This window comes from Plenodomus lingam (genome assembly GCF_022343315.1).
Source record: "Plenodomus lingam strain CAN1 chromosome Unknown scaffold_20, whole genome shotgun sequence".
In the NCBI taxonomy this organism is placed as follows: domain Eukaryota; kingdom Fungi; phylum Ascomycota; class Dothideomycetes; order Pleosporales; family Leptosphaeriaceae; genus Plenodomus; species Plenodomus lingam.
Window position 1 is genome coordinate 2,899,206 of NW_027093974.1, and position 24,391 is coordinate 2,923,596.

General features: G+C 51.1%; 11 protein-coding genes across 11 annotated transcripts; 5 read left to right on the forward strand and 6 right to left on the reverse strand.

Moving 5' to 3' along the window:
• Positions 1 to 806: 806 nt before the first annotated feature.
• Positions 807 to 3,020, reverse strand: IAQ61_012019 (uncharacterized protein; the record flags this gene model as incomplete). The annotated part of the gene is made up of 1 exon (XM_003844568.2): positions 807 to 3,020. One exon carries the CDS (start codon positions 3,018 to 3,020, stop codon positions 807 to 809), a length of 2,214 nt encoding a protein of 737 aa, XP_003844616.2.
• Positions 3,021 to 3,167: 147 nt separating this feature from the next.
• On the reverse strand, positions 3,168 to 6,003 carry IAQ61_012020 (uncharacterized protein). The gene is made up of 3 exons (XM_003844569.2): positions 4,890 to 6,003; positions 3,473 to 4,812; positions 3,168 to 3,420 (listed from the first exon to the last, which is right to left on the reverse strand). The coding sequence occupies exons 1-3, from the start codon at positions 5,033 to 5,035 to the stop codon at positions 3,323 to 3,325; spliced, it is 1,584 nt and encodes a 527-aa protein (XP_003844617.1). The 5' UTR covers positions 5,036 to 6,003; the 3' UTR covers positions 3,168 to 3,322.
• A 351-nt stretch (positions 6,004 to 6,354) lies between these two features.
• IAQ61_012021 (uncharacterized protein) lies at positions 6,355 to 8,064 on the reverse strand (the record flags this gene model as incomplete). The annotated part of the gene is made up of 1 exon (XM_066099450.1): positions 6,355 to 8,064. One exon carries the CDS (start codon positions 8,062 to 8,064, stop codon positions 6,355 to 6,357), a length of 1,710 nt encoding a protein of 569 aa, XP_065950969.1.
• A 234-nt stretch (positions 8,065 to 8,298) lies between these two features.
• On the forward strand, positions 8,299 to 9,098 carry IAQ61_012022 (uncharacterized protein; the record flags this gene model as incomplete). The annotated part of the gene is made up of 4 exons (XM_003844571.2): positions 8,299 to 8,312; positions 8,578 to 8,639; positions 8,700 to 8,861; positions 8,917 to 9,098. 4 exons carry the CDS (start codon positions 8,299 to 8,301, stop codon positions 9,096 to 9,098), a joined length of 420 nt encoding a protein of 139 aa, XP_003844619.2.
• Positions 9,099 to 9,209: 111 nt separating this feature from the next.
• Positions 9,210 to 10,233, reverse strand: IAQ61_012023 (uncharacterized protein; the record flags this gene model as incomplete). The annotated part of the gene is made up of 2 exons (XM_003844572.2): positions 9,210 to 9,864; positions 9,995 to 10,233. 2 exons carry the CDS (start codon positions 10,231 to 10,233, stop codon positions 9,210 to 9,212), a joined length of 894 nt encoding a protein of 297 aa, XP_003844620.2.
• A 1,137-nt stretch (positions 10,234 to 11,370) lies between these two features.
• IAQ61_012024 (uncharacterized protein) lies at positions 11,371 to 13,229 on the reverse strand (the record flags this gene model as incomplete). Its single annotated transcript, XM_066099451.1, has 3 exons — positions 11,371 to 12,960; positions 13,009 to 13,170; positions 13,218 to 13,229. 3 exons carry the CDS (start codon positions 13,227 to 13,229, stop codon positions 11,371 to 11,373), a joined length of 1,764 nt encoding a protein of 587 aa, XP_065950970.1.
• A 542-nt stretch (positions 13,230 to 13,771) lies between these two features.
• IAQ61_012025 (uncharacterized protein) lies at positions 13,772 to 15,151 on the reverse strand (the record flags this gene model as incomplete). The annotated part of the gene is made up of 3 exons (XM_066099452.1): positions 14,916 to 15,151; positions 14,780 to 14,867; positions 13,772 to 14,731 (listed from the first exon to the last, which is right to left on the reverse strand). Exons 1-3 carry the CDS (start codon positions 15,047 to 15,049, stop codon positions 13,772 to 13,774), a joined length of 1,182 nt encoding a protein of 393 aa, XP_065950971.1. The 5' UTR covers positions 15,050 to 15,151.
• A 182-nt stretch (positions 15,152 to 15,333) lies between these two features.
• Positions 15,334 to 16,117, forward strand: IAQ61_012026 (uncharacterized protein; the record flags this gene model as incomplete). The annotated part of the gene is made up of 4 exons (XM_003844575.1): positions 15,334 to 15,339; positions 15,429 to 15,474; positions 15,532 to 15,806; positions 15,872 to 16,117. 4 exons carry the CDS (start codon positions 15,334 to 15,336, stop codon positions 16,115 to 16,117), a joined length of 573 nt encoding a protein of 190 aa, XP_003844623.1.
• Positions 16,118 to 16,450: 333 nt separating this feature from the next.
• Positions 16,451 to 17,362, forward strand: IAQ61_012027 (uncharacterized protein; the record flags this gene model as incomplete). The annotated part of the gene is made up of 3 exons (XM_003844576.2): positions 16,451 to 16,511; positions 16,568 to 16,693; positions 16,743 to 17,362. 3 exons carry the CDS (start codon positions 16,451 to 16,453, stop codon positions 17,360 to 17,362), a joined length of 807 nt encoding a protein of 268 aa, XP_003844624.2.
• Positions 17,363 to 18,070: 708 nt separating this feature from the next.
• IAQ61_012028 (uncharacterized protein) lies at positions 18,071 to 18,735 on the forward strand (the record flags this gene model as incomplete). The annotated part of the gene is made up of 3 exons (XM_003844577.1): positions 18,071 to 18,106; positions 18,169 to 18,259; positions 18,326 to 18,735. The coding sequence occupies 3 exons, from the start codon at positions 18,071 to 18,073 to the stop codon at positions 18,733 to 18,735; spliced, it is 537 nt and encodes a 178-aa protein (XP_003844625.1).
• Positions 18,736 to 19,491: 756 nt separating this feature from the next.
• IAQ61_012029 (uncharacterized protein) lies at positions 19,492 to 23,975 on the forward strand (the record flags this gene model as incomplete). Its single annotated transcript, XM_066099453.1, has 12 exons — positions 19,492 to 20,424; positions 20,632 to 21,129; positions 21,362 to 21,780; positions 21,830 to 22,102; positions 22,152 to 22,181; positions 22,241 to 22,286; positions 22,334 to 22,469; positions 22,525 to 22,739; positions 22,790 to 22,966; positions 23,020 to 23,131; positions 23,187 to 23,785; positions 23,868 to 23,975. The coding sequence occupies 12 exons, from the start codon at positions 19,492 to 19,494 to the stop codon at positions 23,973 to 23,975; spliced, it is 3,546 nt and encodes a 1,181-aa protein (XP_065950972.1).
• Between the last annotated feature and the right edge of the window lie 416 nt (positions 23,976 to 24,391).

The window sequence follows — 24,391 nt, forward strand, 5'->3', positions numbered from 1 at the left end:
TCACATTGTCTTGGGGCGATGGGGGTGAGGATACAATGAGCGATGAGAGCGATGAGTCGTGGATACGTATACATACCCTTTCTTTCTTTTTTCGCAGAACCTTCTGTTTTGGCACGGGCAGGCTCGCGTCGCATGTTGTCCTTTTTTTTCAGTCGTTTACGCAGCGCAACATTCATGGGGAGCCAGACGCGGCACGGTGTGGTGTGGTGCACTGTGTGCGGGCAGTGATCCGAGACGAACGTCGACGTATTAAATACATTTCAGGATTCTTCAATCCAGGATTATTCTTTATTAGACCATCTCCACTTATTTTTCTTTGCTCGTTTGAACGCGAACAAAGTGTGAGCTTTTGGGCGGGTTGGATTGAGGATTAAGGGGATACTTATAATGTTTTAGCTGTTGAAGGGTAGGTGGGTGGTATGGTAACCTGGACTGGACTCGGTCTGGAGTGGACTTGGGTAAGTGGATATGGGAAGTGGGAAGAGGGGCTTGCAAAAGGAAGCAGAACAGAGCAAGTTTAGACTAGGCAGCGCTACATGTCTACGTGATATGACAGGACATTCTGTATATCCCCATCTAATCCAATCCCAATCTTCTCTTCATCTCGGGTAGGTTATTGCAAACGTTGTCGCCTGCCAATTCATCCATCCATCCAGGTATAGACTATCCTCCTACCCTCCTAGCCGCCCTTTCGCACTCAGACTCCAAGCTCCAGGTCCGAATTCAAATGCAATTCCCAAGCCTTTGCTCCGTAATATCCATGCCCAACTCATACCCGTCTATCCCCCTCAAACCCCCTAACCCCTTTACTCTAACCCTCCAGCCCGCCGCACCGCCTCTCGGCCCTGCATCTCGGCGAGATCCTGGGCCCAGGATGTGTTTGGAGTTTGAGGATGGGGATGGGGAGTGGAGTCTGGGCTGGAGTTGTTTTGACGGGTGTGTGTGTTTGTGTTTGTGTGAGTGTGAGTGCTGCTTGAGTGGGTAGTTTGTGATGGTGTGGGTGTGTGTATACGTGTGTGTGAATCCGGGCGTGCACGTCCATGTCCAAGATTCTCACTTTGCAACGACTCAACATGCGCAATGTCCCCAACCGCAGATGCATCCCCAACTCGGCCCTGCGTCTCTTCACCCCCAACCCCAACCCCAACCACAACCCCCGCCTCATCCCTACTATACCGCGAACTCGAGCTCGAAAGCGGCGAACTCTGGCCACGCATCCGACTCTCTCTACCCAAGCAACCACTGCCACGGTCACCAGTACCCGTACCCGTACCCTCAGTCCCAGTTCGCCCGTCGCCGGTACCGGATTCATACGCACACTCCATGACACGCAGAGTCTCGGCCCCGTCTTCGAGGGCGCCGAGACTGGGTTCCTGGCGTCTTGTGCTGCGGGTTTGGGGGAAGGGGTTGGTGGCGGGGATGGAAGGGGGGATGGATAGGCTGGGTGGTGGATTAGGTACGCTGGCAGTATTTGATACCTCGTACGAGGCGAAAGTAGTGTTTGACAGGTTACTCGTTGAGATGTGCAATTTGCGGCGCGGACGACGGGTCGATGTTGTTGTGGATGGGGAGTTTGCGTTTGTGCGGCGGAGGAGGATGGGCGGGTTGGGGGTGGGTGTGAGTGTGAGGCCATTGGTTTCATTCTCGTGTGTGCGGTTGCGGTTGCGGTTACGGTTACCGTCGCCGTCACAAGGGACAGATTGGATACCCCCCGCCCGCGAAGGAGGCGTAGAAAGACCAGTAGATGGACTCGCGCTGTGTGTTCGAGGTCGACGTTGTGTGGTCCACGGTATCTGCGCCATTAGACTGCCTGGCTGTCTGACATTGCCACCCAACATCCGCATGAAATTCCCGTAGTCGTAGGCAAATTGCTCGTCACTGCCTGTACTGCTGCCATCGCCACAGCTTTCCAGCTTTGCCTGTCTATATGTGAAGATGCATGTCGCCCAGACGAGTTCATACGCGGGTGCGCTGAGTGCAAGGAGTGACTTTCTTTTGGTCTTCAATTCGCCGAAGAGTAAGTCGCGCTGTACATCCAGCAAAGTTTTAAACTCCAATGTTTCCTCGTCAATTTGCAGCCACTGATCCACATTCTGCTGTAAGATCTCGGCCGTGGGGATGCAGTTCAGACGCACCATGGCGGCTTCTTCGTCAGCCAGGACGTCCAATTTAGCAGGAATTTCACTGACCAGCACATCCTCCAGCGTGGTGAGTTGGCGTAATTCAACGACGATTTCGGCGGCTTGGACCCGGTCTTTTGTGCGTACCATGCTGTCTTTGAGACGGATTTGGTTGGGGCCCTCGAAGAGCTTGTGGATGCTGAGGCGGCTGGCGCAGACGTCTCGTGCGATGTCTTCAATGTCGCGCTTCACCTTTTCGTAAGCGGTCTTCGCGTCCCGGTCTGCTGGCGGGGCGAGGGAGCCCGAGACAGCGGTGCGTGGGACAGTAGTGATGGGTGTGGCGAAGCCGGAGGAGTCAGTCGGTGTGAGGGACTCCCAGAAACCGCCTGGAGAAAAAGGTGAGGCAGGGGCCGGAGAAACAGGTAGTGATATGTTTGGTTCGAGTAATCTCTCTTTGCCTTTTATGACTGATGTCACCAGGTCGCCCACCACGCGCAGTGTAGGGCTCTCGCTGGGGAAACTATCCAGGATGATTCCATCGCTAGGCTCCTCTCCAAGCCCAGTCTCAGTGCGAACAGTAAGCCACGGCTCGTGAGCTGAAGGTATTTGGCGCCGCTCGATGACGTGATGTTCTCTCAGATGGTCTTCTTTGGCAAAACGTTGTATTCTTCCCACTGCATTCTTCCACTTTGCTTCTTCCCCGAACCGTTGTTTCCAGACTTCTGCAGCTGCGAGAGCTTGCGCGCGATCTGCCTCACCGTCGACAAACTTGAGCGCGCCGCTGATGTGCGGTTTCTGATTCACGCTGCTTGGGGTGGGCGTGTTGACGCGAGACAACATTCGACTAATTTTCTCATGCGCAGGGTGTTCAAAGCTGCGGGCAGGCGTATGGCGACCCATAATGCACGCGGTAGTTGCCGAGAAAGCAGAAAAGCTCTAAGTATGAAGGTAGATTGGAGGGATTGAGACGGTTGCTAGCTTTGATGAGTGCGGAGGCTCCAGCGTTGACTTGGGACGACAAGCAAACGCTCGAGGCGACTGACAGTCCGTCCGACTAGAACTTGGGAAAAGACAGCACAAGAATGAAAAACACACGAACGTATGAATAGGTGAAATAAATCTATAAATTTTGAACTACCGTGGTATCCTTCTCTTTAGTCTAAAGTGGCATCAGTGCCACTATATCGATGCAAATGCATTCGCTAATCCAGAAATGTGAAAAGATTCGTATGTACAACGTTGAGAGCGCGATCAGCTTCGCGCTCCTCAATCACGCAGGAGATGTTGATCTCGCTTGCGCCTATTGTCATGTTAGTACTCGATTTATATTTATCAAAAGAATTATAACTTACCTTGGGAGATCATCTCGATATTGATGTTGTTGGTGCCCAGCACGCTAAAAAACTTGCCAGAAATGCCAATCATGTTCTTCAATTGCTTGCCTACTAGGCTCACAATCGCCATGTCGGGCACAATGTCAATAGCACCCAGCTGTCCAAGATCATTGACTGCGCCTTGGAGATCCTGGTCTTGAATCTTGTACTCGTCTTCGCCACCACCGCTCAAGAGCGCAGACTCTGAATGCAGAGCCATGGAGACATGGACCTCAGAGGAAGAAATCAGGTCCACAGAGAGGTGCCAGCGATCCAAGATGCTAAAAATATTCATGAGGAAGCCGTGAGCACGAGTGCGCTTGTTGCTGTGCACATTGAGTACAACAATGTTGTGCTTGATGGTCACAGCCGTGGGACGCTTGGGACGCTGAGCGTTGGCGAGCAGGCTGGAGGAGCGGGTGCGGAAAAGACCCGCATCTTTGAGGGGCGCATGACCGTTGATATCTTTGATATTATCGGGGAAGATGACAGTTCCAGCGTTTCGTGGGTTCATGACGTTCTTGATGCGAATAGGGATGCGGGCGCGAATCACTTGCTCCATGGTGAAGGGGTGGATGACTTCAGAACCGTAGAAGGTCAACTCAGCCGCTTCGGAGGGTGTCACGCTGGGCAGTAAGGCGGCCGTGGGCACCTTGCGAGGATCAGCGGTAAAGATGCCATCCACCTCTTTCCAGACTTGAAGCTCCTTCGCCCTGACTCCTACCGCGACCAGAGCAGCGCAAAGATCCGTGTATCCACGCCCAATGGACTCCAAGATGCCCCCGGGCACGTTGCCAAAGAAGCCAGTAATGACAGGAACCTTGTCGCCACATGCTTGCACCTCATTAGCCAGCGTCTCAGCCAGATCTTTGTAAAACTTCTCGTTCAGGCCCTTGGTCGGCGCATTGAACTTGATGACGTCGCAAAGATCGACGAATTGCGCTGGGGTGCCGCGGTCGTTGAGCAGGGCGGCCATGTAGCGACAGCTCAACTTTTCTCCCTTGCTAATAATCTTGTCCTCAACACGGGTCGTCACTTCTTCCAGGTGCTGCGCCGACTCCAAGATCTTGGTGAGGCTCTCGCACTCCATGTTAACATCTTCGACAAAGCCAGCAAGCACGTCTGGACTCTTCAACGTATCCCTCCCAGCCTGGATATGGTCGGTACGGATCGCCTCGACAATGTCGTCGTAGCCGCGGTGGCCAGGTTTCTCAGCAGCGCGAGCACAGCGGAGGAGTCGATTGGTGGTGCCCTCGAGCTTGGTGTTGTTGCTGCGGGCAGAGCACACGATAGCAGCACGACTGTCCTGGTTGCCAGCCCTAGTGAACTGTTAGCACCCATGCGTCACTTCATTCGAACCCAGCAAAAATGTTGGGAAAGATCGGTCAGCACGTACTTGACAATGTCCGCTATGTTCTCCGCGAATTTGCCCACACTGGTGCCACCGAACTTGAGCACCACCCAGCCGCCTGGAAGATGCTTTTCTTGCGTGTGAGCTCTCCGCTCCGACTCGGACTTGTGGCCATTTGTGAGGATAGACATGGTTGGTGGAGGTGGATCGATGTGCTGCTTATTTCCAATCCGGTGGAATTCTTGCTACAGGCTATGTTTCTTTTGAGAAAGGAGTTTGTATAATAATGTCAATCTTTGGACAACGACGAGGTATGCAGTGGCCTAGGTGTGTGTGACGCGAAGGATGAGGTGTGGGACAAGTGAAGTAAGTCTACAGCAAGTCAAAAGCTGTTCGCTTGCGCTGATAAATCAGTGGGGGGAGTCAAACGTTGTTCCGCAATCGGTTCGTACTAAAATGACGCCCAACCGAAATAATACGAGCCGACTTTGGACCGCGGAAAAACCACCAAAGTGCACCACACACACACACGCATGCTCCCACTACCAACTTGGCACATGAGACTTTTCTTCGGAACGGGTCGTTACACCTCCCGTCTGGGCTAGGAGTACCATTCAATGTCTTTGTGCTCGTTCGCTATAATTATCTACCCATCACTGGTTGCTACTCTATTGGCTTCAGCTCTACACAACCACGGTTCAGGGGACAGCCATCAACCCTTGACAGCTCATGCTCGCATTCTGGCGCAACCAGTACTCTACTCTTGCTTTGTGCTACTCTCTTGACCGATCAAAGATCCTGTTGCCCCAATCTCGTACCCCAGGATGTCGCTGATGATTGATCGCTGATTGCCAGCCAGCACTCTACCTAGTACCCACCAGCAGGGTATATACAAAGTCTTGTGCTCAGCTTAGAGCGCATAGGTATGTCGTCTGCCTCCTTGCGCAGTGTCGTTAGTTGGAAAATCCCTCCATCGGAACGGGGGCGCTGGGCCAACGGGCCAAACTCTCGGACGGTTGGTGGATATAGGGTGGTGGGCAGGCAGGCCTTGGAGATGTCGTCAATTCACGTGACCAAGAAACATGCAAATCATCCCAAGGCTGGTGGAGTCAACCTTGGCGTTGAACGCAAACAGCACCTCGCACACAGTTTCAATGCTTGCAGTACTAGGTACAATCATGCAGTGCTCAGTCTCTCAATCACTCGTCTTTTCTAAGGGGGGCAATATTTCATTTGTTTTTCCGCTTCATGTGTACTGCAGAGATGTTGGTATCAATCCGTCTAGCAGCAAGTCAAGTTGCCCACTGCCAGCCGCCTTGGGGAATGCATTCCTTTCGTCCTCCCCCTGTCCGCCAAAACTCCTGTGCATGTCCGTCCATAGTACACCATGTGTAGGTAGGTAGGTAGGTAATAGGCCACCCCCACACTTCCCTAGCGCCTTTGCGGCTTGACTCCATTATGAATGCATCTGACACAAAAGCGGGTCGACCAATGAAAACAAAAGTTAACATCATCGTCTGCGGTAAATGTCGTTGTTGTCGCGATTCCGATCGCGTCTCTCCGGACTTCTCGATCGAGTCCTGCCATCTCTCCTCTCTTTACCAAAATTCCTGCCTTCCCCCACCCTTTCACGATCACGCTCTCGGTCTCGGTAAGCTCGACTTCTCTCTGGACGATCGTCTGTATAGCCTTCTCTTGAGTTGCCAGAGTCGCGAGATCCATGGCGCTGTCGGTCATCTGGCTCACGTGATCGTCGTGGCCCCTCACCACCGTAGCTGGGGATATATGTGTCGCCGCCAGCTACTGGTGGTCTACGTCGATCATCCCCTGGTCCATAGCGTGGGACCGGTGGAAGTGGATGTCGACCATCGGGCGGTGGTCCTGGCAGATTGCTGTGTCGTGTGTCTGTGCCATTGCCCCAATTGGGTCTTCGCTCTCCCGGCGGAGGTGGTGGAGGTCTGTGATCATAGGGTACTGGCCGTCTATCATAGCCTCTTGGTCCTCGTTCAGCACCTGGCGGGCCTCTGTCTTGAGGGCCATATCTTCGATCGCCGTTTTGCCAGGCGTGGGGTGGCGGCCCGTGCCCAGTCCATTCACCGTTGGGACCTCCACCCACTGTACCACCTTGTGGCGCAGGTGGCAAAGCTTGTTTTTGACCGCGTGCGTTTCGACGGTCCAGTTCGTGGGAGTCTGCGAAATGTGGAATGTCCTCTTCGCGCATTGGGAGGGGTTGCTCCTTGAAATACGGGTGGTCAATCGCATCCATGGCGTTGATCCGTTTCCGCCAGTCCAGTCGCATAAGATCCTTCAGGAGGGACAGACCCACGGGGGAAAGCTCACGGAACCTTGCTGCGAGGGTACCACTGCTCTGCGGAAACGCACGAATGGACTCGGCTCCCGGCAGCTGATCCCATCCGGGCATGGTTTCATCGTTGGGAGAGCCAACAAGCTCGAATATGATCTGCGCCTGGTGAATGTCGCTCTGGCCCGCAAGAATGGGCTTGCGCTTGAACATTTCTCCAAAAACGCAGCCTGCGCCCCACATGTCAATCGCAGGTGTGTACCTCCTCAGCTGCAGTAGCAACTCGGGCGGCCGGTACCATCTAGTTACCACTAAGCTTGTGTATTCTCGCTTCGCTTCGCCGTTGCCTCTCCCGCGCTGAGGCACCGGTTCGTCGTAGTGTCGGGCCAGACCAAAATCGGCTATTTGCAATCGTCCGCGATTATTGATGAGAAGATTAGCGGCTTTCATGTCTCGGTGTAAGATGTGGTTGTCGTGGAGATAGCGTAATCCTTTGAAGAGTTGCAGCATATAGCACTTGATCTGCGCTTCTTGAAACCGAACGTCTGGGTTGTCGAGGAGACCAGAGAGATCGTGATCCATGTAGGGAGTGACCATGTAGAGAATCGCACGCTTCCTGCCCTCGGCCTTTGGTCTCTCGACCGCCATCTCTTCCAGCTTGAGGACGTTGTCGTGCGAAAGCATCTTCAGCAGCTTGATCTCACGAAGCGCGGTGATGGGAAAGCCGTCCTTCTCGTTGTGCATCAGAATCTTCTTCATCGCGAAGATGCTGCCCGTAATGCGATGGCGCGCCTTGTGTACTTCGCCAAAAGTTCCTTCTCCGAGTTTTTGCATCATCTCGTACTCGCCGATCTTGCAGCATCCTTTGAAACGTCGCTGCAGACCGCGCGCCGCGCCGTCAGCTGCTGGATTTGCCATCGCAGCGGGCTCTGTTCTGTCTGGCGATAACGATGCGAAATGGGCGTGATGAAGGTGGCCTTGATGGGGGGGGGGGGGAGGGCTTGAGCTAGAGCGCCCGGCGCACAGGACTCAAAGGGAGAAGAAGGAGACGGAGATGGAAAAGGCGCGGTTCGTTAAGCATGGGGTGATTATCGCGGGGCATCGAACAAGGAGATGAAGAGGAAGAGGAGTTTGTGGTGGGTGAGCGCGGCCATGGGTGAGAGGGGGTGAGGGTGGGGGGGAAGGAGAAATCAATATCAATAATGCAGGGAGGGTGATGGGATGGGAGAGTTTTCTATTGTACCAGGCGTCATAACAGCAACGTTTCGTCGCGGGTGAAGGAACGCGACTGCCACGGCAAGTTGACGCACGGCCCCTCCCCCCCGTTTCTAGCGCCACGCCGGCCTTGTCGCTAGCAGCCTCTGGAAGACGGGGGGACGGTCCACCACCGACCGCCGACCGCCGCCTTGGCCGTTGACCTCAACCTCACAGCAACACCGAGCAGCAGCCCAGCGAGCCTCACGAGCCTTTGCATCCCCCGCACACTGCAAGAGGTACATCTTCCATTTGCAGGCAGACTACTCCTCATATTGCCTCCTGATTCACCCCTCCAGGCGTAAGAGACACGCACACGCACGCACACGATGCAGCCCTCACGAGCCCGCATGGGTCCGCCCAAATATGCGCCGCACCCAAACCACCCCATTCACATCCACCCCGCCCGGCCGCTATATCGCTTCGTGGCAACGGGTCTCGGCGCCTCCATGTGGTTCTTCGTATGTCTGCTCCAGGCTCCTGGGAGGGGTGGGAGACATGTGCTAACAGAAGCAGTTGATGTACCGCGCGAAGAAGGACGGCCCGGTTCTCCTTGGCTGGAGGCACCCATGGGAGCATTGAACGGAGGCATATGGAAAGAGGGAGGCCAGTGGGGATGGTATGGGGGCAGCGCATTATCCCAGGCCGCATGCGATTCCAGGGGCCATTGTAAATATGCGTGCGGCGCAACCAAGTAAAGAAAATACAATGTGCACACGAGACTCTTCGAAAAGAAACGTGGTTGATCTTGATCTCTCCCTCCATTCGCATCACTACCACCACTCGTCTGCTGTCACTAACCCTCTACCCTACTCTGGCTTCTCAAACAAATAATGACTAACCCCCCACGTATCACCCCCATCCCACTTGAACAATTCCGCACACGCCAGATAGAAAACCTGCCACCTGTTCCACCACGTCACCGTACCCTCGTGCCCATACGTCTCCAACAGACCCGGCCAAATCATCTCCTTGTTCTTGCACATGGTCACCAGCCAATCCTCGCAAGTCTTCGCATAGTGCATCCCCGACACCCACCACTGCTTCTTCACCTTTAGATCATCCTGAAAGTACAACAACAAGTCCGCAGAAGGCATCGTCCCGCCCGTGAAAAAGTGCTCCGTCATCCATCCACTTTCAAAATCATACGGGGTGCTGTGATGGGCGAAAATATGCACAAATAGCTTGCCGCCTGGTTGGAGTGCGCGGGATACTTTGGCGAGCAGCGCGGCATAGTTCTTCATGTGCTCGAATAGCTCAATGGAAATCACACGGTCAAAGGCTTGGGCTTCGAATTCAAAGTCCGAGGCTACGTCGCCAGTTATGACGGTAAGATTGGTGAAGCCTTTGGAAGCGGCGACGGAGTCGATGTATTCTTTTTGCGTCCGCGAGTTGGAGAAGGCTGTGATCTGGGAGTTGGGGAAGATTTCGGCAAAGTAGAGGGAGGCAGAGCCCCATCCACATCTTTTGTTTGCGTTAGTACATGTATAGCGGACTGACCACATGCGGGTAGCTGAGGGGTACACGTGATGTTGCAGCGAAGACGTGAGTGGTAGGATGTAGGTGATGGGATGACGAAAAATGAACAACATACCCCAGATCTAAAATCTTCATTCCATCCTTCAACTCCGCGCGTTCCACGTACAACCTCAACATTGCAATCTCAGCCTGCGCCAACGTCTCCCCACCCTTTTCATACAAACAACTCGAATACTTCATCCTAGGGCCCAACATGCCCTTCAACACACTAGTTCCCACTTCATAATGCTGCTCGTTGGCAGTCGAGGTTTCAATGGCAATGGGTCTTTCGCGAAGCAGTTTAACGTAGTTCATCTTAGTCTCGTAGCTCGAGGTTAGAGAGGTAGAGGCAATGGATTGCAGGCGGTCGGCGAGTTGCCGCCGGATTCCAACGCGAATGATGGGGTGGGGGAGATAGCCGCCATCAAGGAGCGGGTTTACGACTGAGTCGGATGTTATGAGGTCTGTGATCTCATTAGTTGATGCTGATACAAGTGTATTTGGACAGGCTGGGAAAGGATGGGTGTGTATGTACTTGATATGTAGTTCATGCCGGGCAGTCGGTTGATACTACAGATTCTGAGATAGTTCGGACGGGGTAAAGAACCTCCAATTGATCATGTATTGCGCCTCATTGCTGCCTATCGTGACATAGAAGCCATGTTGGTGAGCTTCGGATCACTTTGGTAGTGTGCTGAATGCGGCTTAGACGGCTGTGTGATGACGTCAACGATATCTTTATTGAGACCGAGGGTCTCAATAGAACAGACAGGTCACCAACAATTGAAGAATTATACAAGCTGGACATTGAAGACAAATATCGGGCCAAAAGCAAATTGTCTGTGTTTGGGGAGAAACAACCAATCAACACAAAGCAAACAGATAGCGGACGATCCATATGCATTATCTCCTAGGATAGTGGCCGAAGATGAAGCAGCGGCAGGATGACATCCGCCAATTAGATTTAGAAGCGTATAATATATGTATTACAAGTTAATACATAGCGAAGGAGTTATCTACTCTAGAATACGTCCTAACTTAGCAACATGTATACCATAAACCTATACGTACCGACAAACCAGCCAACTCCAAGCTTGAAGAAGGTTGCGGGTAAGCCGAGCTTCGTCTTTGTGCTTACGCTTTCTCAAGCGGTATTGGTGCCTTTTTCAATTCCTTCTCCGGTTCATCACGATAGTAGCTTGCCTTCCTTCACAAAGGTTCCGTGACGTAAGCGATACCCTGGTCTAGTCCACTACTGGAGATGTGCGTTGCTCACACTCTGCTCCCTCTCCGTGAATTTCCTGTCGACCGCTCAAATCTCGTGAAAAAGTCCTTGCTAAGCGGACTGTTCCATCATTGCCGCCTATCCCGATGACCCTTGTCGCATTATTCGCATCATACCACATCTCTGTTGACTCCATCGATTGGTATCGCATCGCTGGACTGGCAGAGCTACTTAGCATCCACCCATTCTGGTCGGCAATTGCAGTCACTGGTTCTCATGTGCATGACGCCCGTCCTACAGGCTTCTACTAGCCACTTCACCCATTCAGCCTCATGGACTACAAGGCGCCGCAACTCCCCAGTCTCGACTCTCTCTTCTTGTGTCCGTAGCAGGAAGTCGCGGATCTTCAGCGCGTGAGATAACAGAGTCTGAACTTCTTCGTTGGAATGATCGCTTTGCTCCTGCGCTACCAGCACCATACGTTCCAGACGACGCATCAATGCAGCCTGGATATCGCTAGATTCTGCGTATTTGTCGAACAACAGCTTTGCTTGGGCTTTCAACCGGATAGTATCCTCACGCGTGGCTACAGTACATGGTAGGGCCCTTTGCGGTTTTGAGACGTAGAAAGAGCCGACCTCACGCATGACGACCATGTCATTGTAATCGTCTGCGATAGTACTTGCTGTGCTGCTGAAGCTGCTGAAGCTCAAGCTCAACTGTGGATCAATGGCCTCGTTGATGCTCGTTCGTGGCGGGAGCGTAGACGATGGCTTCAGACCGGAGACCAAGAATGGGCTCTGAACCTCGTCAACGGCGGGCTTAGAGGCAGGTCGTGACAGAGCGGCAACCCGATATGGGCCCTGGTCCTCTTCTGGCTTCGCTTCAGTGTCCACATCGGAATTGAAGGATTGCCAAGGCGAATCGCTGTAACTGAAGCCTACTCCTTCACGCTTCCGAGGGATCGGCGACTGCGTAGAATCAATGTTCAAGGAGGAGAAGCTGCGCTTGACGGCATATGGATGTTTGCATTCATCTCCAGTTGGTTGCTGAATTGTCTCAGAGTTCTGGTTTGTCTCGCGCTGACTTAAGCCTGGACTCTTGACAAGCATACGCTTGCGCCTACGTTCACGCTCAGCGTTCTCTGGGTTTTGTAAAGGTATACGACCCTCATAGAATGATGACATCGTAGATTGGATGAAGCTTGGATGAGGACTGGATTGTTGTCCAAGACTAGAGCGTATTACTGATGGCTGCGGCGGCGGTGGATGCTCACTGGATTCGTGGAGCTGCTGTCTTTCGGTCTCACGGTGGTTCCATGGCAAACTTGAAATGGAGGTCGCCTCTGGTTGAACTGCTGCCTGCTTCTCCGCTGGACGCTCATCTGCTCGGTGCTTCTTCGATTGGTCCGCCTGAGATGACTGCTTCTCTATGGAGCGCTTCTGCGTAGACCGTTTCTTGAAGGACTGCACCTGAGCTGCCGCCTCTGCTACCTGCTCAGTTACTGGTTGTACTTGGGTCGACTGCTCTTTTGTGGGCTGCTCCTCTTCTTGCTGCTCAGAAGACTGATCCTCTTTTTGCTGCTCATTAGACTGCTCAGTAAACTGCTCAGGTCCTGAACTTCGCAGTGCTGGCCGCTCATCGATTTGCTGTTCCACACTCAGACATGCAACTGCTGCCTGCTGTACTGGTGGTCTCACATTCATGGGTGATTTCACTGCTGGTTGCTTGGCCACTGCCTGCTCAGCATCTAGTTGATAGGCTGCGTCCTTGTGAACTACGTCTTGTTCATCTGCCGATTTCTCATTTAAAGTAGCCTGCGTACCTGTCAATGACCACAAACCAGTATAAACAAATCGACCTACTGTGATGTCGCGCTCACGCCATCGCGTCGGGCGCTCAGGGAACCGAGAACATGCAGAAACAGTACCAATATTACTGTTCACAAGACTCACTGGCATGGGTGGGGGGATGGGGTCGATGCGGGATCGGTTGTCATAACGGCGTTGCGCTCCTGCGCGAGATCGCTATTATTTGTTAATTTGTGTTCATATGATAAGAAATGGTTATTTACAAGCGGAGCCATATATTCTTGTGAACTTGTGTTGATGTTGATGTTGATGTTGATGTTTACCAAGTCATGTGTCAGTTGACATGCAAGGGTAGGGGTGGAAGAGTGGGGTGGTTGCAGGCTGCAGCGCCGTGAGCTCAAGGATGGAGGGGTTAATAAATCCATAGGTGCTGCAGTCCGAGAGAAAAGTGAATGTCCGTTTGTATGTTGCATCGAGCACTGCCTGGTCCATGTTCGCTCATGGCGCGCGTGAAACGCGTCGAGGTCACTAGGTAGTTAGCGCGTCTACCGGTACCGGTACCGTAGCCCCGATGCGTAGATCTCAGCCTATGAATTCACGAAACCCTGTTGTTGCTTAAACACCCCCAGATTGTACAAGACCGCAGAAGATTGCAGAAACAATGAAGACAGGTCGATTCCGCACTCCTTGAACGGTTTTTTACTCTTCATGTACCGCTACATATTGGCATTATCATGAGCACATTCGCGGCACGAATGGTACAACCATCAGGAGTACTGTGGGGCTTCAGAGTAATGCGCTTGCAGACTTCCCTGGTTTACTTCTTGCTATTCCCTAACAATTCGACCCCTGTTCTCACTATCCCAATCGCTGCACCAGTCTGTATGGCTTCACTTCCACCGCCACTAAGTCTGTACTCAATGTCGGCCAACCCAGACATCCACGTCACCATGACTTGAGGCGGAACATCATTTGTCACCAACTCTTCGCTTATCGCGGTCAAAATGTCTGCCAATGCTAATCCTTTCGAAATCTTGAGGTTGTTGACAGTTCGCAGGCATTCGGTCATGTCGTTCTTGGACAGTAGTGTCTCTATGATGTACTTGATGTCTGACGGATGTGGCGCTGCGATACAGTCGTAAATGGTGGTTTGTGTGATTTGGTCCCGCACAATGATGCTGGGGTCAGGTGCTGGCTTTCCAGGAGCTTGAAGTGGCGTACTCGATGCGTGACATGCTTGTAACACATTCAGTGCCCGTCGCATGTCTCCTTTACTGAGAGAGACCAATGAGTCTGTGGCGTCTTGCGTGATATTGACGTTCTCCTCCTCGATAACCTTATCTACCAGGTTCCGGATGTCCTGATCCTTGAGTGGCGAGAATCGAAACCGTGTGCATCGGGACAGCAGGGCGGGCGACAGCTTGTGGGTATAATTGGCGATGATGCAAAATCTAGTGTTTGCCGTATACTTCTCCATGATTCTCCGTAGTGCCATTTGTGCCGTGGCAGTCATAGCATCCGCCTCATCCAGAATGATAAGCTTGAATGTTGCAAGCGCCGTGTCACCAGCCTTTGGTGCTGCAGAGAAAATCTGCTTTGTGCTACTGAACGTCTTGATTTGCTCTCGCACCACATCGATACCTCGGTCGTCGGAAGCATTCAGCTCCAGTACCATCTGTCGCATGTTCTTGTTTCCATAAATGCGTCTTGCCAGGGCGAGAACCGTTGAAGTCTTGCCAGTTCCTGGAGGTCCATAGAGAAGGAGATGCGGCAATCGCTACGAAGAGTTACAAGGGTAGCCAATAGGAACATAATCCAAACGTACATTCGAATCAACAAACTTGTTGATTGTGGCTATTATGTCCTGATGACCTTCGACGTCGTCTAGTGAGTTCGGCCGGTATTTCTCCACCCTGTTGATCATTAGTACCGGCTCAAGGACTGGTTGGGAAAGCCCATACCATGGTAACGAGTCTTCTGCTTCTATAGGGAGGTTTGCTGCAGTCCTTTTGCCTTTTTTCTGGTCACCACCAAAAGAGATGGGATTGTCTACAGCGGGGGCATCCACATCCATGTCATCTTCAAAGTCTGACATGGTGATGCTTGCCACTGTTTATATCGTTGGATTGAATTGACGGTTTTTGAGTGAAGGCGTGGTGTTGGAGCGGTGTATTTTTTATAGCTACATGAAGTTTCCCAAAGGTAGGTCGTTGCGGTAGACGCGCCGCGCGCAGGGGGACGCGTTAACGTCAACGTTAATTGGGGAACTGTGGCTTAGGTAACCCCCCGCCATTCAGCCCTACGAGCACACCTCACTTGTGGAGCGGAGCTACATCTTCACCTCCGACGAGCTCACCGTAGCCGCCAAAGATCTCAAAAATGCCTGTACGTATACTGCACATTGCCATTCTCAGACAAGGACATGGCTTTCAATGTGTATCATGAGACAATCCAAGTAGCTCACCCTCCGCCAGGCCTACCATTCCGTCTTCCTCGATGAGCCCAACCAGCAGCTCATTGGTAATTGACCTTCTCTTCATGCGTCGTGAAGGTTTCTGACCACATTTCCTCCAACAGGAAACTTCGCACTCCTTCCTCTTCGCACACGAACACGTGGCCCGGCCATCCAATTACCTGCCCTCCCCGCCGATGTCACAGAGCTCACCATTGATGCCTCACACGAGTCGTACGATCCACTGGATGAAATAATCGCTCTCTTCCGCGCCAACACATTCTTCCGCAACTTCGAAATCAAGGGTCCTGCAGATAGGGTGCTGATTTATGGCATCTTGTACGTGAGTGAGGTATTGAGCAAGATCAAGCCGAGTATGGGACGGCGGGAGGCTGAGAAGGTAGGCTGCTTCGAAAATAAACGCTCGCAAGGCCACTTTTGTTGCATTGCTCACTATATCAACAGGCTGTCATGAATCTCGCGCTCGACACCAACTTTGCGATCCCAGGCGATGCTGGATTTCCACTAAACCAAGCTTTTGAGCCGCCGCCGGATAGGAACCAGGCGGAAGTGCTGCGACAGTACATTATGCAGATGAGACAAGAGCTGGCAACAAGATTACTGAACAGGGTATATGCAGATGAAACCAACACACCCAGCAAGTGGTGGCTGAGCTACACAAAGAGGAAGTTCATGGGCAAAGCATTGTAGTGCAGAGGACGAATACCTTGAGCGGAACTGCAAAGTAGTGATACAAGATGAACGCCACAAAGTACATCAAGAAAGAGTATATGTCATCCTGCCTCAATTTGCTCGTTCAATGCCTGTCATTTTCTTGACCTCGATGATTGTTCCGTGGTGACTCTGCTCGCTCTTTCCTTATTCAACGCTTGCGTCACACGCTTAATATTGTGACACGTTTTTGAGACAGCAAACGCTCAGAGTCCGTGTCCTGTGGAAATTATCTTCGTTAGCTCGATCTTCCTCGTTAACATTCGACAACATTACCCATAATCCAAAGTCTACATACTATCGCTAAGAGCTATGCGCAAATCCTGGCTCCCATCATTTATGAGCAACAGTCCTAGCGCAGCACCGCAACAGGGTGAGATAGTCTCATACGAGAATCAAAGTCATAGAGGCGCTGACAATTTGACCAAGCTGCTGATGATGACGACTGGTCCGACGTCGCGTCAGTCGACGAAAGCCTCGGTGGCTCCAAGGGGAGCAACAGGTTGAGCGACGGTAGCATCGATGCGGAGACCAAGGCCAGGACATCATCGAACAGTACATTGACTCCAAGAGATTACCTGCCTCTCTAAGCTAATCATCGCAGTACCTAGTATCTTCAGCACCGCTCTCCCCCCTTGTGGCATGCATCCTCAATGTGCATTCGAAAACGTAAACAACCGTCTCCGCAAGCTCTGGCTCCGACAGTCCCATAATAACCCTGCTATCAATATGTCCACCGTAGACATCTGTAAGCTAGTGCACGATGAACTAGAAGCAGAAGACAAAGAATTTCCGCAAGGTACCCTGACACTCGCCAAATCGCGTCGACCTTGGCGTCTGGAAAGCGTCTTCAAATACGAATTGCTTTGGTCAAAGTGGTTCATCCGCGAGGCAGAGATCCAGGAGCGGCTGTCTGGCATGGATTCAGGGGAACGCGAGATTCAGAACTTAATGGATAGAATGTATCCTATGCCGAAAGAGCTGTGCTTCGTCAAAAATAGGGCCAATAAGAAGGGCATACACGCACTATGGTTGGCTTGGGCTCGTGGCAAGCGTGGGTGGCTACCGCTTGATGAGTCGCTTGATCTACCCCTCACAATGGAGAATGTGTCGCTGGGAGGGACTGTCAGGGAGCCATGGGCAGATATGGACCATTCTTGTCATGGCTCAGAGAACAGCCAGATTTTGGAACCAGCACTTGCCACCGATGCGCGAGAGATGTAGGAAGCTCATTGCCAGACTTCATAGTTCAGTGCAGCGTCTGTGTTATGACAGGATAGTCGAAGCTATGACACTACATGGCGTTTGTACAAGTACTCTTTGGCATCTAAGTGTCGGAATACAATTTGAGGAATCTTCAAGGCGAGGACGTGCATTACATTTGCTTCTTAATTGTTGACATTCAAGGAGACCAAACAAGCAAACAACGTGAGTGTTAATGCATGGTTCCAAAAATGGAAGTATATGAGCATGTTAACTTTCCAAACACGCATGTTTGTACAAGGTTTTACAGTACCACTGAAAGAACAGTTATGCATTATTAATTATGCGGTGTCAATTCTGTATATGATATATGCATATTGGGTGAGAACAAGCGTAGGTGGAAGCTGTCTTTGCCCAGTAGAACCCTCACCTTCACCGCCCGCCCAGAGTTTCTACTTCTCTTCACCTTCCTTGCCCCTCTCACCTCCATTTTTAATTTTACAGCAAATTCATTAATTCTCATTCAAGTCTTGTTACATCTTTCCTCACAACGACAACTGCCGTTCGCTTCTAAAGCAGCATCGCTCGTACCCTCATCGCTACAGGCCAGTTAGCTATCGGCTTTCTTTCATCGGAAACACCTCGATCTGATGTGAATCCCTCTTTTTCTACCCCGAAAACTTTCCACAAACTAACACAGGCAAAAGAAAACTCCCCATCAGGTCCACTATGCCAATCAAATGGACGGCCGAATTGGATGCCATCGTAAGTATATCAGCGTTTATGCTTGACTGGGATTCCTTCTGGGTGAACTAACACCAAGGCAGCTTCTCCATGGGGTGTTCGAGGAATGCAACATATCTTTCAGCAAAGCCCTGTGCGCGAAGATCGCTGAGCGCGTCCAAGCAGCTGGCATGGGTATGTGGGATATTCCACCTCTCTCTTCTGGTTCATCCGGCTCTTAATCTAACCCGTATGACACAGAATGCTCTGCTAAGGCCGTCGAGAATCGCCTGTATACATGGAAGAAGAAAAACATATCTGGCAACACCAACCTGAACGCCAGCACCAGTAACACCCCCACGAAGCCTGCTGCCAAAAAGACCTCCACGCCCAAGACCCCGCGTGGTCGAGCCAAGACGACACCTAAGAAGGTGGTCAACTACGACAATGGCACCGAAGGTCCCATGGACGATGATGAACAGTTAATGTCGCCTTCTGCAGCTCGTGGCAAACGTGCGCTCAGCAGTGCCAGCAAAGGTTTCTCTTACGCTGAACCTGACAGTGAGCCTGACAATGCCGATATCCTTTCTTCAAAGCGTGTCAAGGTCGAGCTTGTTGAGCCAGAGTACAGCTTATTCGAAGCTTATGCTACACATGAGCGTTCAGGATAGGAAATCTAGGTGTTGCAAGACTTTGGAAGTATTGGTTTGACACCAGTGCTTCTTCTATCATCCTCTCCGTCTGGGATCACTCGGGGGTCAATTTATCTGCGATTTTTGAGGGTTTACATGATAGCAGCTTTAATCTATAGCAGCGTTGTGTCGGAATCATGCATGCAGTAGCGCATCTTGTACTACGGTGCAACGTATAGTAGAGGCTCCCCCGTAAGGCCACGCCTTTGCTTTAAATTCATGGATTTGCTGCACGTACTACCGCATACTATTTGGATTTCCTTCTGTGCCATTGAAACCGAGCATATCGGATCGTTTCGCCCGAATGATGTCGCTTAAGCTCATATCCACCTGCATTTTCCCTACACATTCACCAAAGGGAATTTGATAATCGATGAGGTTGCGCAACATAAAATACAGAACAACCACTTTTCGGACATGCAAGGCATAAAAGCAATTACCTCTAACCATGTTGTGCGCGATGGCGAGATTAGCAGCAGGTTCGCAGATCGAAGTTGCTCGTTCCGGATGACGTAGGTGCGATCGATCAACTTGCAAGCGGCGAAGCTATGTTCCTAACCTGCTGCAAGCCACGGTCTAGGTCATAGATCTAGTTCTGGAAATCGCACCTTGATTCGAATTCGACCTCTTCAGTCCTCACACATGGCTATCACGACGATGATGCCTACAACAATACTGTCCCCGCGGACAACGAGAATGATCTGAGCGAGCGCCGCATGTGACGACCAACCCGTCATGGCACCGCCATTGGATATGACGCTGCGCTTCAGCAGATCGCAGAACGAGATGAAGTCATTACAGGCCGTTGGGATACTGGATTATCTGGAACAGGACTCGCGACCAACATTCATCATAGACACAGAAAGTGCAGTTTACAACCTTCAGGGCATGGTGATTCCGTCTTATACCAATCCAGCCATGGCGAATATTGACTCTGGAAGCCTGCTGAATGCGCCCGTCAGACCTAGCGCGCTGGATGCCCAGGAAGAAATTGATATGGACTTTTCACAATTCCGCAAATGGGTTTTCAATACCAAATCATCAACTCAACCTTTCACCTACCGTGACTTCAACTGGCTGATATTTTGTGTGGCAAATCGATGGAGCGTCATAAGCGGAACCCCTTTGAATTCGGCGCGTCTGGACAACAGCATAAATATTGAAAGACGCGTATTGGAGAGGACAACCTCAAGATCAAAAATCCCCACATTTGACTGGACCGATGAACTTCCTCCTCTACGTTTATCAGCACATGCATCATGGGCTCGCAGCATAGATTGGGCTGCGACATCATTGGGACCCATGTCTTCATGGTCGGCCCAGCTCCGCAGCATTGCCAATCTCGTTATGCAGGATCCCCGACCTGCAGTTGTATTCTACGGGCCAGACCTAATTATGATTTACAGCGAGGCAGAAATAGAACTTCTTGGTGGTTTTCATCCATGCATGGGCAAGAGCGCTCGTGTAGCTCTCGCTCCAGTTTGGCCTGAGTATTTCGAGCCAATCATCCAAAAGAATCTGGAAGGCGAAACAGTTGAACAGACGAACACAGCCATTCACATGGTGAGGTCGGGGTTCCTGGAAGAGACTTATTTCTCGCTCAAATTCATTCCGATATTGGATGCAGACGGCGCAACAGTCGGGCATTATGAGCCGCTCGTGGAGACAGTAAGTCCAAATTTGACTTTCCTCTCATCTTCTTTCTCTCATTACAAGCGAACAGCAGGTGAAGTAGAAAAGTTACATCTCACCCATCAGTACGATTATTTGTGTGAGAGCATTGCGCCTTAGTCTATGCTATGACATGCTTCCGTCGTGATGCTTTGACACCTAAAGACAAGAAACTCTGGGATTCACGTTGCTGACAGGGCTTAGACTCGAAACGTGATTGCACAAAGAAGATCTCGTACACTCTTGGAGATAAGTGAAGAGTTACCACGAGCACGTAACTCCGAATCGTACTGGCCTCTCGCAGTTGAGGTTTTATCGCGCAACGACAAGGACATTCCATTTGCTTTACTTTACGCTGCGGAGGCAGAATCAAGCAGTTCTTCAGCATCGAGCTGGACTCGGTTTTCAGACACTCAGCAACAGTGTAGACTTCGCGGTTCTTTCGGTCTACCTCTAGGCTCACTGGCTGGTCCAGCGCATCTCGACTTCCGACAGGACTATGGCTTCTCTCCATATTTCAGAGAAGCAATGGTTGCACGAAAGCCTATCACAATCTCACTCCAACCCGGTTCACCAGCCGCCGAGCTTGTGAAGGGAATACAATGGCAAGGATTCGGTGATCCGTGCCGCGAAGCTGCTATTTGTCCTTTGAATCCTACTTCATCGACAGATAATATACTTGGATTCATGGTCATTGGATTGGTATGTGACGCAAATAACAACCTTTGTGCGATGTCTACTTTAACTTTTGAGAGAACTTTACCCCTTCTTCCATGTATCATGACTCCTGCCCAGGGCAAATGCAATCTGATCTGTTCATTTTCACTAACGCCTTTAGGTATGTCAAACCCACCGCATAAAGACTTTGGGCTATCCATAAGACATTGATTTTTTTTTCTCCAGAAAAGGTACTAACCAGTATGTGTTCCTTCAGAACCCGCGACGACCCTACGATGATGACTATCTTCAATTTATACTGGTCACTAGTCGATTATTGTCAACATCCTTGACATCTATCTTGCTCCACGAAGAAGACCTTGGAAGACGCGAAAGGACGATTGCCAATGCTGAAGCTATGAAACAAGAACTCAGACAGCAGCTCCTGGAGTCACAGAATGAACTAGAGCGAAGTTTGACAAAGTTTCAGCGCTTTGCCGAGCGTGCTGACATTGGGATTTTTATACTTGACATGGAGGGAATCTATACATACCGAAACAAAGCGTGGTATGATATATGCTCGCCTGGAGATCGAGACGTTGACCTCGAGGAAGCCTGGAGCCTAATTGTTGACTCCGAATACCATGAAATGGGCCAGGCCAAGTTTGCAGCGGTTGTTGAGGAGAAAAAGCATCAGTATGGTTGCGCTGCGTTCAGGAACCCTTGGCAATTCTAACCTTATCAGGGTATTTGAACTGCGACTGACAAGGACTTGGACTGTAACTGGCAAGAACTTGGACGACTCCCTGTCGAATCAACAGCCCATGTGGGTGATATGTTCTATTTTCCCCGAGCTCAACGAAGAGGGCGCCGTAATCGAGATCATTGGATGTATCACGGATATAAGGTGTGCAATCTATCCATCGCACTTCGTCTATGCTCATACTATGTTCAGCCAGCAAAAATGGAGTGAGAAGCTCCAGGAAACACAAGCTCTAGACTCTCAGGAATCCAAGAGGTATGCTGTGCAGACTTTGCTTGAGATATCTCCTTTAACACCTCATTAGGCAACTGGAAAATTTCATCGACACTACCTCGTAAGCTCGATATAGGCAATCTACAAAGTCTGTAATATTCGAGTCTAACTTGTGTAAAGTCATGAGATGCGTAATCCATTATCTGCAATTTTGCAATGTGCCGACGTAACCTTACCCCCTCTAGACCCGCGACCATGCTAACATTCCTACAGAGCATTATAGCCTCACATAGAGATTGCAAAGATTCTACTGGTTACCAGCATATTTACCGGAAGATTGTAGAATCGACTGTGGAATCTGCAGAGACCATCGTACAATGTTCGAAGCACATGAAGACTATTGTGGATGGTGAGTTCATTACTAAATATGTCCGTGTTTTCGAGCCTAGAGGCTGACCTGATAGATGTGCTAACCATGTCTAAACTGGACTCCGGCCTCTTTGTCATGACACCCACCGTGGTCCAGCTAGACTCGATTGCTCGAGATGCCGTGAGGATGTTCGAAGGCGAGGCAAAGGCTGCTGATGTTGACCTAAAGTTCCGCTTGGAGGACTCATTCAAGTCGGTCAACGTTAACGACGTTTCGCTCGATCCAACAAGGGTGCTTCAGATATTGATTGTTTGTTCGCCAATGAATACTCTCACTGTCCTACGCTAAGATATATACAGAACTTGATCACAAACGCAATCAAGTTTACCCGACTTGAAGATAAGCGCAAAATAAACATAAGTCTTGGACTATCTCTCCAAACCCCGCTTTACAATGCCGACGGACACGTGCAGTTTATACGTTCCGCTGAAACTGCTGAGGCCCAGGCTCTACAAGCCGATTGGGAGAAGGGAGAAGTTGCAAGTGATGTCATATAAATCATCTCGAGCTTTCCGCTGACACGAGCCAGATACATGTCATCTTCACCGTCCAGGATACTGGCCGTGGCTTGAGTGCTGCTGAACACGAACTCATGTTTGCCCGCTTCTCCCAAGCATCACCACGCACACACATAGACTATGGTAACTGTGAAGCACCAATACCGGATATTTCCTCATGGCTAACTGTAACTTGAAGGTGGCTCCGGCCTAGGCTTATTCATCTCCCGCCGTCTCACAGAGATGCACGGTGGAGCCATTGGCTTTGCCTCCACCAAAGGAGTCGGCAGTACCTTCTCCTTCTACATCAAAGGCCGCAAAATCCGCCTTCGCTCGCCCACGGGCGAACGCAACACCGCCGTCGACATGAGCCTACGCACCCAATCCACCATCCTCGACAACAGCCGCACCCGCAACGCAAAGGACGAACCCAGCCACCCCCAAACCCCAACAGCCCACACCACCACCACGCCTCAAGTCCCCGCCCAAGCTCTCCACATCCTCGTCGTCGAAGACAACCTCGTCAACCAGCGCGTCCTCGCAAAACAGCTGCGCAACCTCGGCATGCACGTCACCGTCGCCAACCACGGCGCCGAAGCCCTCGCTCACCTCCGGACCACGCGGTACTGCGCCGACGATACGTCTGCCGCCAATCTCTCCCTCATCCTCATGGACTGGGAAATGCCCGTCATGGATGGTCTCACATGTGTCCGTCATATTCGCCAGTTGGAAATCGAGGGCGTTGTACGCGGCCATGTGCCTGTTATTGCCGTTACGGCGAATGTGCGGTCTGAACAGGTTCGTTTTTTTCTTTGTTTGCTCCATCTCTTGTATGACGCGGATGTTGGTACAGCAGACTAATATCCCAACGCGATTCTAGGTCGAAGTCGCGCTCAAGGCCGGCATGGACAATTTAATCTCCAAGCCGTTTAGGATACCGGAGCTTTGTGCGTGCATGCAGAAGACGTTGGGGGGGATTGGGGGGTAGATGGAGTTTGGGAAGAGAGATGTGTGTGGAAGAGGGGGAGTGGGAAGAGGGGGAAGAGAAGTGTAGCTCTGTAATGCTCGTGAGAGGTGAGAAGAGGGCGCAGTGAGTAATCTTTTCAAACTTCTCTGCCAAAAAAACCCCCCCCCCACTTTTTTCACAATGATGCAGATTTCCAATATATATAGTTCTCTATATATATATATTCTACACTACTAGCTCACAGCCCGTCCCGTCACGACTTGATCTAAATACAACCACAACATCAAAAACCCCAACATACATTCCCGAATAAAAAGCGCAGACCAAATCGTCCCCCAACAAAACCAAGACTGCTCTACATAGACCCTTGCCCTACCTAACTAATAGCTATACGGTGTAAACCCATCCATCTCCCTCCCAAACACCCCCCCCCCTAT

Coding starts and splice junctions, on each gene's coding strand:
- IAQ61_012020 (XM_003844569.2), bottom strand. CDS start 5,035: ATGTCTATCCTCACAAATGGCCACAAGTCCGAGTCGGAGCGGAGAGCT. Junction 4,813..4,889: donor AACATAGCGGACATTGTCAA/GTACGTGCTGAC, acceptor ACAGTTCACTAG/GGCTGGCAACCAGGACAGTC. Junction 3,421..3,472: donor TATCGAGATGATCTCCCAAG/GTAAGTTATAAT, acceptor ACATGACAATAG/GCGCAAGCGAGATCAACATC.